The sequence below is a fragment of the Lonchura striata genome, chromosome 17 (genome assembly GCF_050655825.1).
Source record: "Lonchura striata isolate lonStrDom1 chromosome 17, ASM5065582v1, whole genome shotgun sequence".
NCBI lineage: Eukaryota > Metazoa > Chordata > Aves > Passeriformes > Estrildidae > Lonchura > Lonchura striata.
In genome coordinates this window covers 5,249,929-5,268,148 of record NC_140719.1, presented here as the reverse complement: position 1 = coordinate 5,268,148, position 18,220 = coordinate 5,249,929, and the positions used below count along the sequence as shown (strand labels likewise).

Sequence of the window (18,220 nt, the reverse complement as noted above, 5' to 3'; positions counted from 1 at the left end):
CTTTCCCTTTGGACACGTTTATCAAAGTGTCATTCTCCTTCCCTGCCTTCTCCTGCCTTCACTGCCCATTGATTCCCAGTTTGTCCTGCCCGTCTCCCCACTCTGAATGGAGACACTCCCAGGCTCTGGGTGCTGATACATCCTGGAATCCTGGAGTGCTTTGACTCAGAAGGGACCTTAAAGCCCATGCCATGCCATGCCATGCCATGCCATGCCATGCCATGCCATGCCATGCCATGCCATGCCATCCCATCCCATCCCATCCCATCCCATCCCATCCCATCCCATCCCATCCCACCCCTGCCATGGCAGGGACACCTTCCACCATCCCAGGCTGCTCCCAGCCCTGTCCCGCCTGGCCTTGGGCACTGCCAGGGATCCAGGGGCAGCCACAGCTTCCCTGAAGGAGGATGGGGATCAATACCTGACCAGCTGCACATAAATCATCTCTTGCAAAGCAGCCAAACCAAACTCTGTACTTTATTTGGAACATGAAACATTCCCTCAGGCCTTTCAGAAAACGTGCTAGCTCGGGAGTGCTCTGGTCCCCCCTGGCTTTATGGATACTGCAGGGAGCAGGAATCTGAATGTGTGCTTGAGTTTTACAGGAAGAAATAATCCTCTCTTTGGAGAGGAAACACAGATGGCATTCTTCCTGTGCTTGCTAGTTATGATCTTTCTGATGGAACATGGGTGTGTCTATTTGTTATAAAACCCTGCCTGTCTTTGAGCATTGAGCTCTGTCTCTTCCTATGCAGGACAACTGCTGAAGGGACCATTCCTTCCTCAAAGGGAATTCCCTTTTGGAGCAAGGTCTGGGATTGAAACTCTAATCTGAGATGATTAGAGAAACCTCTCTGTAGTGTCAGAGAGGAACTATTTGTCTTTACTTTTAAAGTTTTATCTATCATTAAAATCAACTTTTACACAATTCTGGGACAGCAGAGAACACCCTCTGCTCCATAAAGGGAATACATTGGTGATGTATTTGTTATCTGCAGACAACTTGAGAGCAAATGATCTGTTTCAATCACTCCTTGTGTTAAGAACCCATTGTATGGGGGAGGGTTTTGCCTTTTGACTGAGCTTTTTCTAGGAAGGATGGATGTTTCTTCAGATTGCAAGGTTTGACACTAATGACTCTTGTAATGTAGTAGGAGGTGTGTTTTGTTTTGGCATTTTCACTTGGCTTGTGAAAGCAAGGAACTACAGAGGGGGCATTAGCTCAGGTGTAAGGAGATATTTTGAAGTAAATAGCTGGCTCTTTGCTGTTTTGATGAATGTAACTGCTGTCAGGCAGTGTGGAGTGTTGTGAAGGGGCACAATCAAAATAAATACCTGCATAATTACATTAAGTCAAGTATGCTAACACACACAGAGTGGACTGAGTATAGAATCAACCTGGGCAGAAAAAATCTCGTTTGTGATCCTGGCTTTGCAACTGAGTCTCTGAATCTGCCTATGGGTCAGTGTCTCTGCCAGCCAGGTGGAATTGTGCTGGGGGGACACTCCCTGATGGGAAACGCTGCCTCAGGGCCAGGGGTTGTCATTTCTGGTTTGACTGGGTGTTATGGATTATTCACACCAGCCACAGTGACAGATTTGACCCAGGATCCTGCTGGGAATGCCAAGTTTGCCTGGAGGCTTCCAGTTAGTCTTTGCTGGGTTACAGAGCGAGCTGGGTGCCTGCAGAGAGGACCCCTGTCCCAGTTCCTGCCTCAGAATTACACCTGTACCATTGAGTCACCCAATCCTCAAATCAAACCCCAAATCCTTAATTCTGATCAGTAGTCCCTTAACTTTTTATTTTTTTTACTGGGGCTGGCCTTCTTCTGAAGTTACTTCATTCTCTTGGAAAAGTCTCCTTGGTCCTTATCTTCATTCCACTTGTTTCTGCTGAATTCAGCTTGTTCCTTGTTAGCAGCACTAATTCTCTCAAAGAAGTTTACTCTTGGTCAGCTCTTGCATGTGAGGGCTTCCTCTGCTTCAGCTGCTACTGCTGAGCCACACTGATGCTAAACAAGATTATTCCCAGAGAACATCATTATTAAATTTCTTCTGTAACACTGGGATCAAGTTAAATTTTAAAGTTAAATTTTTTCCATAGAGGCTGGCGTGGGACTGTGGTTTGGATTTTGCTGGAAGTAGTGCTGATACACAGGTGTGCTGCTGAGCAGAGTTTACCCAGGTCAGGGCTCTTCTGCCTCTCATCCCACCCCACCAGTGCCCAGGTTGGGATGCACAAGGAGCTGTGGGGGGACAAAGCCTGGACAGCTGACCCCAGCTGACCCCAGGGACATCCCACACCACAGGACATCCTGCTCAGCTTTTGCTTTGCTTGCCCGTGCAGCTTTTGCTTTATCTGCCAAACTGTTTATCTCAACTCATGAGTTCTCTCACTTTCACCCTGCTGACTCTCCTCCTCTCCAGGAGGAGTTAGTGGCTGTGTGGGGCTGAGCTGCCAGCTAGGATTAAACCACAACACCTATAATCTAAATAAAATATTTGTCTTAAGCCCAAGTTACAGGAATAGGTAGATGAAAAGTGACAGAGAAGCGTGTGAGCTGATGGTTTGAGAGATAACTTAAGATAGAGCAGGTGCATTGTAGGAGAATGGGTATAAATAACATCCTCTCCTTTAAGGAAGGCTTTGCTCAATATTTTTTGAAAGACAATAATAGGTTTCTCATTTTTCAGGTGCTCAGCTGGCGATGTTTCAGAGGCCTGATTTTTAGATTGCAGGTGTGCAAGCTTTTCTCTAGGCATTTCCCTCTGTGTCATTTCAAAATGGATACCTGCAATAAAGAACTGCTTTTGCAAACATTAACTTTATTTTTTTTCCCAGTTGCTCTCAGTTTAAAAGCATGGATTTGAGAATAATTTTGGGTTTTTTCTTCTAAAACACGTACAAGACTTTCACTTTCATCCTGGACTCTGCTTATACCTGAATCCATCCTTTTACATGGTTTATCTCAAAAATTGTTTTCCAAAATGCTCTCTTGCCATACTCATGGTGCTGAAAGATGAAGATGTTTGGAGAAAATGTATTTTCTTCAGCTTTGCTTTGCAAAAGTGTGCTAGGAAGGCTTGTGAGCATTAGAGATAGAACAATAATCAGTTTGGGTTAGATCTGTGGTCTAGACCATCTGCTGACAGAGACCAGAATTTGCTGCTTGATGGAGAAATGAAAGACCCCAAAGTGTGGGAGGGTGAAAGGACCAGCCTGCTTTTGTTTTAGGGAAGTCCAACTCTCTGACAGACACCTCTGATAACTCCAAGGGCACCTCCTGACCAGCCTGCCCCTTGTAGTGTACGTTTATTGTGCAGTAATGTCTCGCTTTTCCTCTTCTCCTCCCCTTCCCCTCTGTCCAGCCTTGTGGCCTGATGTGTGGATCCACGTGGGGGTGTCCAACAGGATTGGCCCCTTCTCCATCCTTCTTTCCTACCCCTGGTGACTCTCCCTGCCCCTGCAGACTGGGAGCCTCACCCCTGTTGTGTTCCTGTGTTGTGGCACAGGGAGTTTGCCCGTTGGAAGGTGAGGAACACAGCCATCGAGAGGAGGGACCTGCTCCACAACCCGCTGCCCCTGATGCCTGAGTTCCAGAGGAGCATCCGCCTGCTGGGCAGGAGACCCACCACGCAGCAGTTCATTGACACCATCATCAAAAAGTACGGCACCCACCTCCTCATCTCTGCCACCCTGGGAGGTAGGTGGCATCCGGGCTGGGGCGGGCAGGGGGGCTCTGGGGGCACTGGGCACTGCTGGAAATGTGCCCACTATGGCATGGAGCTCCTGGAGTGAGCCCAGCAGGGACCTGTCGTGAGGGAAAGCTGAGGGAGATGGAGCTGCTCAGTCTCCAGAAGAGATGACCAAGAGGAGACCTCATTAATGAGTATAATTATCTAAAAGGGGGTGCCTAGAGCATGGACCAGGCTCGTCTTGGTGGTGCCAGCCACAAGGACAAGAGGAACAGGCAGAAACTTATGCCCTGGGAGTTCCAGCTGAACATGAGGATGAATTTTTTGGGAGCACTGGAACAGATTGCCCAGAGAGGGTTTGGAGTCTCCCTCACAGAAGATGTTCCAGAACCAGCTGGATGCTGTCCTGTGCCATGTGCTCTGGGATGAACCTGTAGAGCAGAGGGGCTGGACCAAATACACCTCTGTGCTCCTTTCCAGTCTGAGCCACCCTGTGACTCTGAAAGCAGTGGGGGCACAGGCCAGGCTGCAGCTCCCCTCCCAAAGCCCACCTGTGTCCCCAGAGAGCCTCTGCAAATGAATTCAGAGTGTGAGGAGGGAGCTGTGCCCCTGTGCTGCTCTGAGCACCCTGCGTGCAGGAGAAACACGTCCCTCAGCTGGGGGACTGTCCTGCCAGCCCTGCACCACTGCCCTCAGCTTCACAACAGAACGTGCTCATCCCTCTTTTTCACAGGATGAAAACAAATGCACGGGGAAAAACATCCTTTCTTGCTGGAACTGGAGGAATTTTAAAGAGCTCCAGGAAAAGGGAGTTCAAGGAGTTGGGCAGGGAGTGTGAACAGAGGGGGAGAGATGGCCAGAAGGCTGAATGCATTAACATGGAGCAGACTTCTGGAAAAACAGGAGTTCAGTAAAATTCAAAATGTGTATGCAAGGGCTGCAGAGAGGTCTGTGTGTGCACAGAATGTGTCAGGGATGACATCAGAGAGAGCCCTGTAGGGCCATGAACTCCTGAGCAGACACTGCTGGTGGTGCCGCAGGAACATTTTGAGTAGCTACTGGAGGGGTGCAAATCAACAGCTCCTGTTGATATTTACTCTTGGTTCTTTTTTCCACTCTGTATTATTTTCATAGTTCTTTTCCCCCTTTGGGGTGTGCCTTTCTTTAATTTAAATGCTTTTCTTCCAAGAACACCTATCTGTGAGAAGGATTCCACAGTGCTAAAGGCTCAGTTTTACTTCAAAACTTGTTGTTGTTGCTTCTCCTAACATACCTCACCTCCAGCCTTGCCACACTGCCGTGTCTGTGGTGAACTTTGAGGAATTTCTGGCCATCTATCTGTTCCCAGAGCATTCTGCAGACACTGGGGTGAGATTAGATGTCTACATATGATTCATGCACAAATTAGGTCGTAGGTAAATTGGCACAGTTCCCCTGAAGTCAAATGGCCTCTGGTGTGGTGATGTCCTTCAAAGATCCCTGGGCTTGCTCTTCCAGCCCAGGCACTCAAACAAGTCCATTCCATCAGCAAGAAATGTGAGAGAAAGGAGGCTTCCAAGCATTGAAGAGAACAAGTGACTGCTTTCTTCAGGCCTTAATGAAGTCTGGGTAAAGATAAACTGCTTTTTATGGAGGAATTCATTTTTCAGGACCATGTTTTACAGAGCCCAAGACAGCCAAATAGAGATTTTTTTTTTTTCAGATTTATTTTTTTCCCATTGACATTCCTCTTTTTCTTGCCACTCACATCCTTGGAAATTCAAAATAAGAAAGACCTTTGATGGTAAAATATATTTTTAATTTTGCCTGGCTGAGGTTGTAAATTATTCACAGGGGCTTGATTCTTCCCCTGATTTTACAACACAACAACTTTAAATATGCAGAGACTTGTAATGAGAACTGGTGTTGGAGGGGAGCACTAAACGCCCCACCAGCCCCCAGCATGGTGAGCAATGGTGGGGAGAAAAAGAGGATTTATTTTGGCAATGGCGGTCGCAGGGAAAATGCAGATGGAGCTGGGCATGCATTATGCACGGAGGACACGCTCTAATCTCAGGCATGGGCTAAACAAGAGCTCTGGGACACAAAAGCAGACATGTCCTGGCACACTGACCCTCCCAGTGATAGTAAAAGGGTTTTAAAATCATGGGGATTTAGGGTTAAAAGGAAAATTAAGCTTAGTAGGCCCTGAAAAGAAAAAAATAAATACCCCAAGCACATGAAGAACTTGTACCTTGCTAGAACTGCACCTGTGTAGCTAGTACATGATAAATTACATAATTGTTAGATGTGCTGATTGTTTAGTAATTACATATAATTACTGTTTAATCATAAGAATAATCATAAGAAACTGTGGTCAGGGGCCTAAGAAAGATCACGAGAAACTCATGTCAATGTATACAATAGAACAATGTAAGTTTAATAATTAATATGTGAGTTATATAACGATAGAATATAAAATACGTTCAGCTTGAAAGCCATGTCAGAGTCAGATTTGGGTCTGTACCCCTGATTCCCAGAGCTCTCTATAAAAGCACATGCATGGAATCATATCCTGTGATTTTGTGTGTTCCTGAGCACTAACACCAGGACCTGGTGTCTCCCCACCCAGCAGAGCTACAAGCAGCTCTGCCCTGGGTTTACAGCTCAGGACGGTGCCTGAGGAGGTGGCAGAGAGTGACAAGCACACAGGAATTTGTCCAGCTCTGAAATGCCAGCTGCCAGGGGGGTGGGACATGGAGCAGCACCTGAATGCAGCAATTTTCACACCTGGCCACAGCAGGAACAGCTCTGGTGCCTTTCAACCCACAGAGCAGCCAGGGCCCCTGAGAGCCCAGGAAAACCCAGCCCTGCTCCAGTTTGGCTCTGACAAAGGCACTGTGAAGGGTCACTTTGAGGGCATCCATGCTCTGGGATGGAGCACACAGAGCTGAGAGCCAATTTTCAGGAAAATCCCTCAAGGAAAAACAACTTTGAACATATCATTCACTTAATTAAAGGAGAAGTTAAGACTTAATAATGCAGGAAAATTCTGTTAACCTCTCTTGATCCAAGAGTTGCTTTCCCATGTGACCCCTCCATGGGGATGCTGTGCTTTTCCAGCTCTGCACAGAGCTACACAAAACACGTTTCCAGCAGCAGTGTCCCTGCTCAGCACCCCTCAATCCCAGGGATAGCACTGCTCCTTCAGGAAAAACCATCATCACTCATGGGCTTCTCTGTTTTCTTCCTTTGGGGGAAAAAATGACGACTTTTGTGGGGAAATCACTGACCCCCACTGCCCCAGAGTTTCTCTTCTCTGCTGTGTTTCTTAGTGCCTGGTTGGTGTTGTGTAGGGATCAAATCCAAGAGATCTGCTGGTGACCTGACACCAGCTCTGCTGCCTGATATGATTCCACCCAGTCTCCCTGCCTGCCCTCTGGCCGAGGATTCCAGCCTCAGCATTCCTCTAGTGAAAATGAACCTGGCTGCAATGAAAAAGTCCTGATTTTTATGCCTTGGCTGTTAATATGAGGCATGATTTTTTTTTTTTTCCCAGGAAAAGTTGTTTTTTTTCCCCAGTTATTGGTGCAATTGATGAAGGGTTGATGGCTGTGAATCACAGCTAAAGGGAGAATTATCCCAGATCTTCCTTCTCCTGCCACAGCCTCACAAAATGGTGGCAGAACATCCTTTCTCATTTCCCTCTGCTTCATCTCCTTGCAGTTAAATGCTTCTGTTACATGAGAGACCCAGAACTTCTGGCTCAAAATACTGATCCAGCCTCTTCAGTGGCAAATGAGTTAACTCATAAAAACTGACAAAGTTGCTTCAAATCCCCCTGAAAACCACAAAGAGATGAAACTTGAAAATGCATCGAGAGTGGTCAGTGCAGTGACCACTGTTCCTGTAAAATCACAGATATTTTATTACCTGTGCTTTGCTGGCTGTTTGCTGTATTCACCTGTGGTGTCTCATGAGATGGGGGGGTTAAATCCTCTGGAAGATGGATTGACTTTGTTTGTGTGGACAGAGCCTGATGTGGCAGAGCCTTGATCCCTGCCAAGGTCTCCTCACAAGCTCAACACACAAAAATGGTAATGGTGATAAAGGAAATCAAAGCTGGTCGTTTTCCAGGGAAAGTGTTTTTGTGTGAGGAAACAATGATGACATTGTTACTACCACAGCTTTGATCGTGGTGAAAGGCTAGTCTGTTATTTTTAACAAAATATTAGAGACAAAGTTTTACATGCCTAACTTCTCCACTTAGGTCCTGCAAAACCTAATTAAAAGATTTCAACTGATCAATTCTTTTGACGAAAAGTACCTTCTTTCCACTAAAAAATAAAAAAGAGTCCATTTTTCATCTCAAAGCCGAAGGCTGAATACTCAACACAACTATTGCTTGAAAAACTGAAATCTAATAAAAATATTTTGATTTTCAGCCAGAATATTTTTGGTTCATTTTCAGGCATTTGGCTTTCAGATAAAAGCTGGAAAATCTCCAGGGAAAGTGAGGGGGAGGGCTTACGGGGATTTTGGGTTATTTTTTTCATATATGCAATAAAAGAAATAATTTGGATGAATCATATTGTTTTAGCTAATAAGAATTTTAAATAAAATAAGTCCTTGTTCTCTTAAAAAAATATGCAAAGATGATGAAGAGTGAAATATTTTTTGGCCTTGGAAGCAGTGGTACATATTTTTTGGACCATGCTATCACTGCCAGAGGCAGTGTATTCATCAGTGGTTCATCTATCAAATCAGAACAAGCACCATTCTTCTCATTAAGAGAGTTATGTAGAAATGGCACATTCCTCCTCCAGTTGTCTTCTCTTCATTTATTAAAACCCAAGTTTTACATGTTAAGGATGTAGGATTGCATTCCACCTTTTAAGGCCTCTCACAATGCCAGCCTTATGTTAAGATGAACTGGATTTTAATGTGCCTCACCCAGCACAAACTGAATTATTAGGTAAATAGTCCTTCTCAGCTGCACGTCCTTTTCAGATTGTTTTGTTACGTTCAGGTCTCTGTTGATGTCTATCGGCTTTTAACTGCTTCTCTCCCAGATTTCTGTGCTTGCCATTTCAAAATCACCTGCTTTTGTCCCTTATATTGTATGGTATTTTCACCCTTTACTCATATCCCTGAATGAGACTCTGGGAGAGGAGAGAAGGCAGCACGGGTGGTTAGTTCAGATTAACTTTCTTATTTGCTCTTTCCTCTGATTAATTTTCTTCACTCATCCCCTTTCCCCTGCCTTTTTGCAAGGCCACTGGAAGCTGAAGAAGTCCAAGTAACATTTGTTTGTCCACTGTACCTACCCACATGCTGTGTTCTACCTGCAATCATCATCCATCCCTTCTAGAAGTCAGGTCAGACAGAGACCTGCACAAAGTGAGATCTCCTCCTGTCAGCTGTGCATCATTCTAGAGGCGCTGCCTACAGAGAGAACATGCCTCGGGTGGGACAGGTGGGCTGAATCTTCTCCAGCACTTGTAGCAAAGCTCTGCTGGCTAAGAAATGTCCAAAATATTGTTTCCTCAATTCAGTGGAGCTGCTTTACTTGTCTGGTGGAGTTAGCCTTGCTGTCTGAATAGAGGAGGAGGCTTCAGTACGTCCCTGGGGTCCCGGTGCTGGTGAGGAAGGGTGGATCCCTCCACGAGTGCTCTAGGTGTCGGACTTTTCTTTCTTTAGGTGCAGGAGATGACACCATTTGTTCCTGTTAAGGTGGCCCTGCCTGGCAGCCTGAAATCTCCTTTTCTCTCTGCTGCAGGAGAGGAGGCCTTGACCATGTACATGGACAAAAGCCGCCTCGACAGAAAGTCAGGAAACGCCACCCAGAGCGTTGAAGCTTTGCACCAGCTCGCGTCCTCCTACTTTGTAGATCGTGATGGCACCATGAGGAGACTCCATGAGATCCAGATCTCTACCGGAGCAATCAAGGTACCACAAACTGCCTGAGGAGGAGGATTCTCTAGGGATTTGTGGAAGGACTTTGCCAGTCTGATGTCCCCTTTGAATACAAGTTGTTTTGTTCCCGGGGTTAGGTTTTCTCTTATTCAATTGAAGAACTGATTTCCCCACGGCCACTAATATCTGGAAAGAAGTGGGCATTCAGTGTGGTGGTTGTGTAGGATAGGAGACTTTCACTAAGTGTGACAGTGACTTCTGGAAGGGAGAGAAGGAGCAGAGGACCCAGATTAGTGATGGAGGTTGGAAGGGAAAGGCAGGTTTGTGAAATGAACAGCCCTATGCCACCTAGGAGTATTTGTCTCCTGGGGGTGTAAGGCTGCAAAACATCTCTCAGCTGAATTTGCTACAAAAAGTGGTGAAAAACCCAGTGTGGCATTACTGAGGCATCTGGGATGAAACGGACTGAGAGACAGCTTGGGGGTTGCAGCAGGAAGGAAGGGAAGCTGCTCAGAGAATACAAAATAGGGAAAATGGCTCTGCAAAGGCTGCCTTCTCTGAAAGCAATCATCCTGCACTGGGCAGGGATTTTATTGTTGCTGAGTTCACTCCAGGGAAGGTGATGTGGATGGAGTCGTCACTGTTAGCCATTTCTGAAAGGTTTCAGCTCTCGTTATTGTTCTGTGCTGTCTCATGGCTGAGGCTGTTCTCTTCTGGATGGGAAATTGTATTGAGATATTGAAACAGTGACAGCAGATAATCACCCGTGGTGAATTCCGGAAGGGCAGGAAACCAACAGCAGCAGCACTGCAGGTCATCTGTGCCTCCATCCATCCTCAGCACAGGGCTGCTGTTCACATCTGTTGTGGGAGCACCAGGCACCACTGTGGGCTGGCAATCCATCTCTGTTTCTTGCTTTCCAGTAAGAGAAGCCAGGGAATAATTCCTCTACAGGCTTCTGATGTTCTCCAATGGGGATCCTCTGTGAGAAACATCAATCTGCAGGATCCCATTGCCAAGCCCAGAATAACCTGAGGTACACATAAGAAAGCAACCACAATTAATTCTGATTTTTCAGCTTGTGATTGCACCAAACATTAGCAGCATCTGTGTAGGGTGGGGCATTTTTCCCCAGCTAGGGAAGACATGTTTTGGGTTATATCAGCTGGTGACAAGGAGTCCTTGAATTAAAAGATTTAAAAAGCCTGGGGAAGGTGTGGTGCTGCAGTCAAAGGGAACATTCTCTCTTCTCTACATCCTCTGCAGGTAACAGAAACTCGGACCGGCCCCCTGGGCTGTAACAGCTACGACAATCTGGACTCTGTGAGTTCTGTCCTTCTGCAAAGCACTGAGAGCAAACTCCACCTGCAAGGTAGGGCCCAGGAACCAGGGAGTGGGGTGGAAATGGGACAGCAGTTCCCTTTTTCTGAGCCTTTCTCCCCTCTTCTCTTTGCCGTGATTCTGCTGTTTCTGGAAGTTCCCTGAAGCTTCTGGTGGCTTCACATGAGGCTCAGCTGAGCAGAGCTAGGGCTGACCCCAATGAAGTGTCTGTCTCTGCCACTGAATTTTGATGGACTTCTGTGTATGACATGCACACCAACATAAAAAAAAGTGACCTCTTCCATCGGTATTGAAGGAGAATTCTGCCCACATCTCTCCATCCCTTCCAAACTGCTGAGTAACTTGTGTAAGAGGTTTGCAGATCAGCTTTCGGGACCCTCTAATGACCGTAATCTTTGGGAAAAGTCACAGAGGTTTTATTTGGATGCTAGGAGCCATGGCTTCAGTCCCAGATGGGGAGCTAGTCCAAAAGTCAACAGATAGAGGTCATGGCTGAATTAATAAATAAATACATGCTTGTTAGCAAGAAGTCAACTTCAGTAGAAGGAGGAAATTCACTGGGCATGTAATTCATGAAGGTTATTCCCAAGTTTTTGACAAAATAAGGAAATGTGGGATTTAATTGCTCATTTGCCCAGATGGTTTTATTTCACAAATCCTTGTACTTGCACAAATTTTAATTTTTCAGATGAATGGGCTACATTACATCTTCCACTTTGAGTATAATTTGGCAAGTGCTGTTTTAATCTTTGGTTTCACAGAAACTGGGTTTCATTTACCAAGTAATGTTGTGGATATAATATTATTGTTGTTATTATTTGCCTTTAAAAATAATAGGCAGGTTGTTTTCACTATGGTAGTGATTATCCAAATCACTGAGTTCTAGTTCTTACCCAATTAACAATAAGCAGTTTGAGAGGGTTTTACACTGTGATGATAACTGCTGGTAATGAAAACCCCAGGATGACACATGAGATAAGTGGGGAAGCAGCTAAATCACTAGGCAGCTCGGGTTATAGGCAGACAAGTGGGTAAATCAATAGACCTCTATTGGTTATCTGATCTACAAGAGAGGAGATAAACCAAGGGAGGGGGAAGGAGGTGGAGGAAGAAGGAAAAATTAGGAAAGAGGGGATGAGGCTGTGATCTCTGATGGGAGCAGACAGAGGATTTTGGGGATCAGCCACATGTGGGTTTCATGGAGCCCCATGGCTGAGCCCAGAGCAGGGAGAGGCAGGAGCCAAAGGAGCCAGCGAGGGAAGGGAGGAAGGCAGCAGCTCTTCCTAACAGAACAAAGTGACCTTTAAAGCTCCACCTGAGTTTTCTACCTAATCTGGTGTGTGGTTCTTGGGATAATTACCCAGGATCCTTCCTCTGCTCTGAGAGGCCTCATTACGAATTAGTCACAGGGCTGCAGCAGGTAATGGATCGTGACCAAGTCTCCTCTGATCTGATTAGCAGCCGAGCAGGAGCTGCTGACAGAAATCCATGTTCCTGCCTTTGTGCCACTCCAGCTCTGAGCCTGGCTCAATAAAAGAGCAGCTTCTTCGTGACAGGGAGAATTTCTCTGTCTGAACTTGCTGCTGCCCAGCCCTGGGACTTGGGGTTTCAAAGCTGTGCTTTTCAGGAGAGACAATGGGTGGAACGTGGCACTGATTGCCCTGCTCTGGTTGGCAGGGTGGTGATCAGCCAAGGCTGGGTTTGATTATCTTGGTTGTCTTTTCCAACCTAAATGAGTCCATGAACCCATGGAGTTTGGGCAGGTTGATTTTGGGGGAGGATGGTGCAGAGTGTCTGCTGCTGTATTTGTGGTTACTGGGACAGAAAAGAATCACTAATTTATAAACCAGTATCCTTGTGGCCCAGCATGCATGGCATGCCCCGGGATATATATATATATACACATATATACACAATATTTATCACAGAAGGTCTCCCTTTTTCCCAGCACTCCCTGAAGCAGGATCCCTGTTGTGACACAGGGCAAAAGGAAAGGGGGATAAGGGGGATTTGTGTTCCCTGCACAAGTGTCCTATGCAGAAATTGGAAAATTTGACTTAAAAAAAGCTACACTTTGAAGATTTTCAGGAATTCCAAATTTCAGAGGCATGTCCTGTTGTATCAATGCTGTTATTGACAGTATATGTCAGTATTGGAGCATAACACTATTTCAGTGAGGTATAATAATCCTTCTGTGCTGTTCTGAACTGTGCAACAATAAACAGGAAATGTTGCATATCAGGCTGTTTGCTACATCACATATGCTCATATAGTATAATACTATACATAATGCATGTTGTATACAATACTTATATAATATTAAATATATTTCAATATTTAATATCATATTATTATATATGTGTAAATACCCTTATACATTATATATCTACAACTACATAGAGAGTTGTATTATATACCTACATAGCATATATGATAGTATAGCATTAAAATTTACATTACAATTACTATTAAAGCTTTTTCGAAGATGGAAAGAACAGTAATGGCAACACAAAACATTTCATCTTTTCACTGCAGTGAAATGAGGGAGTATGAAAAAATACATTTAGAAAGTCAAAAGTGCTTTTGGAGTCAACATGCTCTCGCGAAATGCTTCAATGGAACTGCATTTTCAACAGAGAACTCTTCTGTGGAAAATGTTTCAAATAGCTCTAATTTAGAGCTGGGGAAATTTACCTCTTTTAATGCAGGAAGCCTTTTATATACAGTCTAAAGCCAAACATCTATCTCTAATAGTATTTCTAGGTGAATTAAGGACATGTTCTCTTGTCAGATACTTCATATTCTGCCTGTAGTTATCTAAGATAAACCTATACCATATCTGTGGTGCTTTTCATTTTTAAAGAGGAACTTCATGCTTTACAAAGTGGCAGAATCCCTCCTCTGATCAATAAATTACCTTCAAAACTAAGATGTTCAAGTCAGCAGCAAATTTACCTTGTGCATCTGTTATCAGCTCCTGAGGCTGCTGTTGAGGATGAACCCATTCCTTGTGCCCCCTGGCTTGGATTGAGGGATTCTCCCAATGGAAATGGTCAAATATCCCAGTTTTTAAGACCAGCTTGCTCCTCTTCTTGGCTGCTGACATGAGGTTGTTCCATCAGTAGACAACAGTGAAAGATTGAAAAAAAAAAAGTTCTTTTGAATGTTTGCAATATCCAAAGAAATTTCTTAGAGGACAACACAGCATTTAGGAAATTTTATTAGGGTTGTGGCTGGCAGCAGGACTTTCTCAGCTAGCACAAGCTGCTCAGTGGGACTGTTTTATTCCTTGGGAGTACAGCTTTCCTGCTTTACAGGTAGCAACAGAAGCACCCAGAACAGTGGTCTCAAAAGATTGATGCCACCTGTGCTTTACTGGCAACCATAACCCACTGAATTCCAGCAATATTTAGTCCCTGGGCATGGGATAGAACCACACATGAAAGGGAGGATGCCAGGACTGGGTGAGGAGCTGCTGCTGTCACAGAGCTTGTAAAATCTCTTGCTGATATCCAATCACAGAGATGCTCAAAACTAAAGCAAAAAAAAAAAAAAAAAAAAAAAAAAATATATATATATATACATATATATTAATCTGCCTTTGCCTGGGGATGATGGGGAATCTGTGAATATTTATGTGTGTGTATATATATTTATAAGTGCTTGTGTGGAAATAGGCACAGCTGTATTTCAGTGACACTGATTCCTTCCACAAGGAAATTCCTGGCTGGAAGATGTGAGTCACAGGCAATGCCAGCAGCCTGTCTAAAGCCAGGGGGTTGTGTTTGGAGTGGGCACTGGTGCTCCAGTGAGTGGCACCAAACTGGATCTGGGTGTCACTTGTGCAAACACAGCTCTGAGTGTGGGCTTCTTGTCAAATGCTTCAGGCAGCTGATGGGTTCTAGCAAAACTGCTTTCCTGATGAAGTTAAGTATTTATAAAAGTGTTCTGTTGAGTTGCTAAGTGTGCAGAGGTCTGATTGCCCCTTAAACATGATATCTTTTCTTACAAGAGGATGTTTTCCTGGAAATGTTATTTTTTTTTCAGAAGCCATGAGTTTTATGGGCAAAAAGAGAGTATCCATGTGAAGCATTGCAGTGTTAAAACATGTTGTGTTTTGGAGGTCACAGGGTATTCATGTTTCTGCATCTGCTGGAAAGCACAGTGGATGCCCCTTGCAATAAGAGGTGCTTTCCCTGAAACTTGTGTTGCTTTTTTGCCCTTATTCCCTCCACATGAAAAAAAGAAAATTAAAATTTACAAAGCCAGGATCATTTGTAAGTGGGACCAAACAGCTTGTTGTGCTTTATCCAAATTAGAATTCAAAGAGAAACTATGGAGAACTTAAGAGCCTGAGGTAATTTGGTCATATTCAAAGAGCCAGAACAGGATGCTCCTCCATGAAGCAGAGTGGAAAATGTATTAATGGGACTTGGACCATGAATGAAGAATCAGTGCACATCAAGAAGTCCAGCTCTGCTCTCATGTGAGCTTGAAAGCTCAGTGAGTACAGCTGCCTTCAGGCTTTCTGGTCCCTTTTGTGGATCAGTTCTCCAATAGCACTTCACTTTCATTCCATCCTAAAGGAAAGTTTGGGATCCTGGCAGGTGGGGCCATCACTAATATCAGTGTGAGGATTTGACAGGGGACTATCCCTCTGTAGTGGTTGTTTCAGATAAATCAGAGAATTCCAGAATGGGATTGGAAGGGACCTTAAAGCTTATCCCATTCCACACACCTCCCACTATCCAAGCCTTGTCCAGCCTGGCCTTGGACACTTCCAGGGATCCAGGGCACCCTGTGCCAGGGCTTCCCCACCCTCATAGGGAAGAATTTCTTCCTAATATCAAATCCAAACCTATTCTCTTTCAGTTTGAAGTCATTCCCCCTTGTCCTATCATTACAATCCCTGGAAGAGTCTGAGCTTCAGGACTTCCTGAAGAGAGCAGGAAGAAATCTGAGCTTTTTGTTGAGACACATCTCAGAAAAGACCAAAGAGACCTGAAAATAATGATTTCTGCAGGCTAGTTTTGAAGTGTTTGCAGGGATGCTGTACTGGTTAGCTCTTTGTGTGTTCCAGAAAAGGCAGCAGGATCTCTGCAGAAACAGTGTCTCTGGACTGGAAGTCCTTCCCTGTGCAAGTGTCACAAACAGAATCCCAGCTGGAGGGTGCTCCAAGCTCATCCAGCCCAGAGGCAGCCTCTGGGGTCAGGCAGAGGGACAGCTTGCTGCCACCCAGCACGGTGCTCACCCAGACCAGGGGGAGAGGAACCAGGGCTCCCTGTGCCTTCCACAGCCTCCTGAGCCCCCAGACCTGCTCTTCCAGAGGGACCTCATTAAGGCTGAGGAGCTTCTCTGGATCCAAAAGCAGAAGGGTAATGGGGGTCCCAGGGTCACCACCTGCTGTTTTTCTCTTGTCTGGGGTGAACACAACCCATCAGAGATGGGCCTGCACTCCTGAAAGGGGTCACAACCCTTTTTGCCATTCCTGCACACTCTCATCCTCTGAATTACTGTCTGATTTTCGTTGCGCCCCGGCGAGCTGTCGGGCACGGATCTGGCGAGGCAGGAGCACAAACAGATGGGTAATTGTCCCGTGTGCCTTCACTCCAGCACAGGTCAGCACTGCCATAAACTCCTCCCGCTGCCCTCCACTCCTGGCCTTTTCCAGGGGGGTCCCCTGAAAGGCTAGCAGTTATTGTCCCCTGCCTCCTGCACCCCAGACACTGACAGGGGCTGACAGGCAGGACTGGCCAGGTAGAAGCAAACAGCTGTGAATCCTCAGGGAGATCCTTAGGGAGGAGGAGGGGATGGAAACCACGCACACTGTGCACAGGGCAAACACTGGAGCTGGTATTGCATCCTCTGGTACCCGAGCGAGGGTGCACTTACACCGATGCCTGCACAGATGGATGGACACACAAACACTGCCATGGAGAAGGGGACAAGGGGATAGATCTCCCTGCTAATGTAAGTCTGCCAAGCAACACTGAAATCATCTGCACTAAATCCATTTGCACTTTTATAGGATTTGGCAAGTAGCCTTCCTAGCAGGGTGCAAGCTGCGAAGGCTCAGGTACCCAGCTCCTGTATTTATGCTGTGGGAGCTGGGCACTTAACTCTGCAAGGGACTTTTATAAATCCCCTCTCGTGTTATTTTCCTTTCTTCTGTTTTGTGTTCCTTCTTATTTTCCCTTTCAGTGTGTATTTCCCTTTCTCCTGTGGAACCAAACCCATTTAGTATCTCTCAAAACAGGTCAGAACAGCATAATGCTCTTTACTTCTGAACTAGCAGTTGGTTTCAGGAGACAAAAAACACCACACCTGGGAATTAGGGAGGCTTTGCATTGTGCTATGCTGGGATCTGGGAATGGAATGAAAGGGTGCTGGGGAAGGGGAAGTTTCTTGTCACCCTTTTCCTGCACAGAAGATGATCTCTGTTCTCAGCTAAATCACTCCTTGCCTGGGAGGGATGCAATTTGTACCTTCCTTATTTACAACAGCTTTTAATTCTTCACCATAACTTTCCCAAACTGTTAATGAATCGGTTTTGAAAAGAGGAAATAATACTTGAAATTACTTTTTTATTCACTTTTTTTTCCCCCTCCCATAAACCTGTTTCTCTCTCTCCAGGTCTCCAGATCATCTTCCCCCAGTATTTACAAGAGAAGTTTGTCCAGTCTGCCTTGAGTTACATCATGTGCAATGGGGAGGGCGAGTACATCTGCAGGGACAGCCAGTGCGGCTGCCAGTGCTCCGAGGAGTTCCCGCAGTGCAACTGCCCCATCACTGACATCCAGATCATGGAGTACACCCTGGCAAACATGGCCAAGACCTGGACAGAAGCCTATAAAGATCTGGAGAATTCAGGTAATTGAGCAATTTTTAATTTGTGGCAGGTTGCATCAGGTAAAAATCTTTTATTCCCTCAGTGTAATGCTCTAGTTTGGCTAAAAATCAGAGGATATTGACAGGATCTTAGTCTTGAGGGAATACTCTTTTTTCCTCTATTAAACACACAGACAGGAACACACACCACACATGGAATTTTGTGTACAGGGATATTTTCCATGGAAGTATATGTTTGGTTAAAAATCTGATTTTTCAAACCAAACCATCTCCAAATCTCTCTTTTAATACTCTCTTTTAATACTTTTAAGTTCTACAGAGAAACTTCCAGAATAAGAAAGATTCAGAAATTGCTTTTCAGATTTGCATGAATGCTTTATTTTGCTTTGGTGGAAGCAATTCAGAGGGAGAAGAACACACAGGCCAGATGACACCT

At 45.2% G+C, this 18,220-nt stretch overlaps 1 protein-coding gene across 1 annotated transcript in view; it reads left to right on the top strand.

Moving 5' to 3' along the window:
* BRINP1 (BMP/retinoic acid inducible neural specific 1) overlaps nt 1-18,220 on the top strand; it is a 92,428-nt gene that overhangs the window by 61,439 nt on the left and 12,769 nt on the right. The window contains exons 3-6 of the mRNA XM_021551379.4: nt 3,517-3,707; nt 9,458-9,627; nt 10,861-10,966; nt 17,569-17,805. Of these exons, the coding sequence (XP_021407054.1) occupies nt 3,517-3,707; nt 9,458-9,627; nt 10,861-10,966; nt 17,569-17,805 (704 nt within the window). The remainder of the gene's footprint in view (nt 1-3,516; nt 3,708-9,457; nt 9,628-10,860; nt 10,967-17,568; nt 17,806-18,220) is intronic.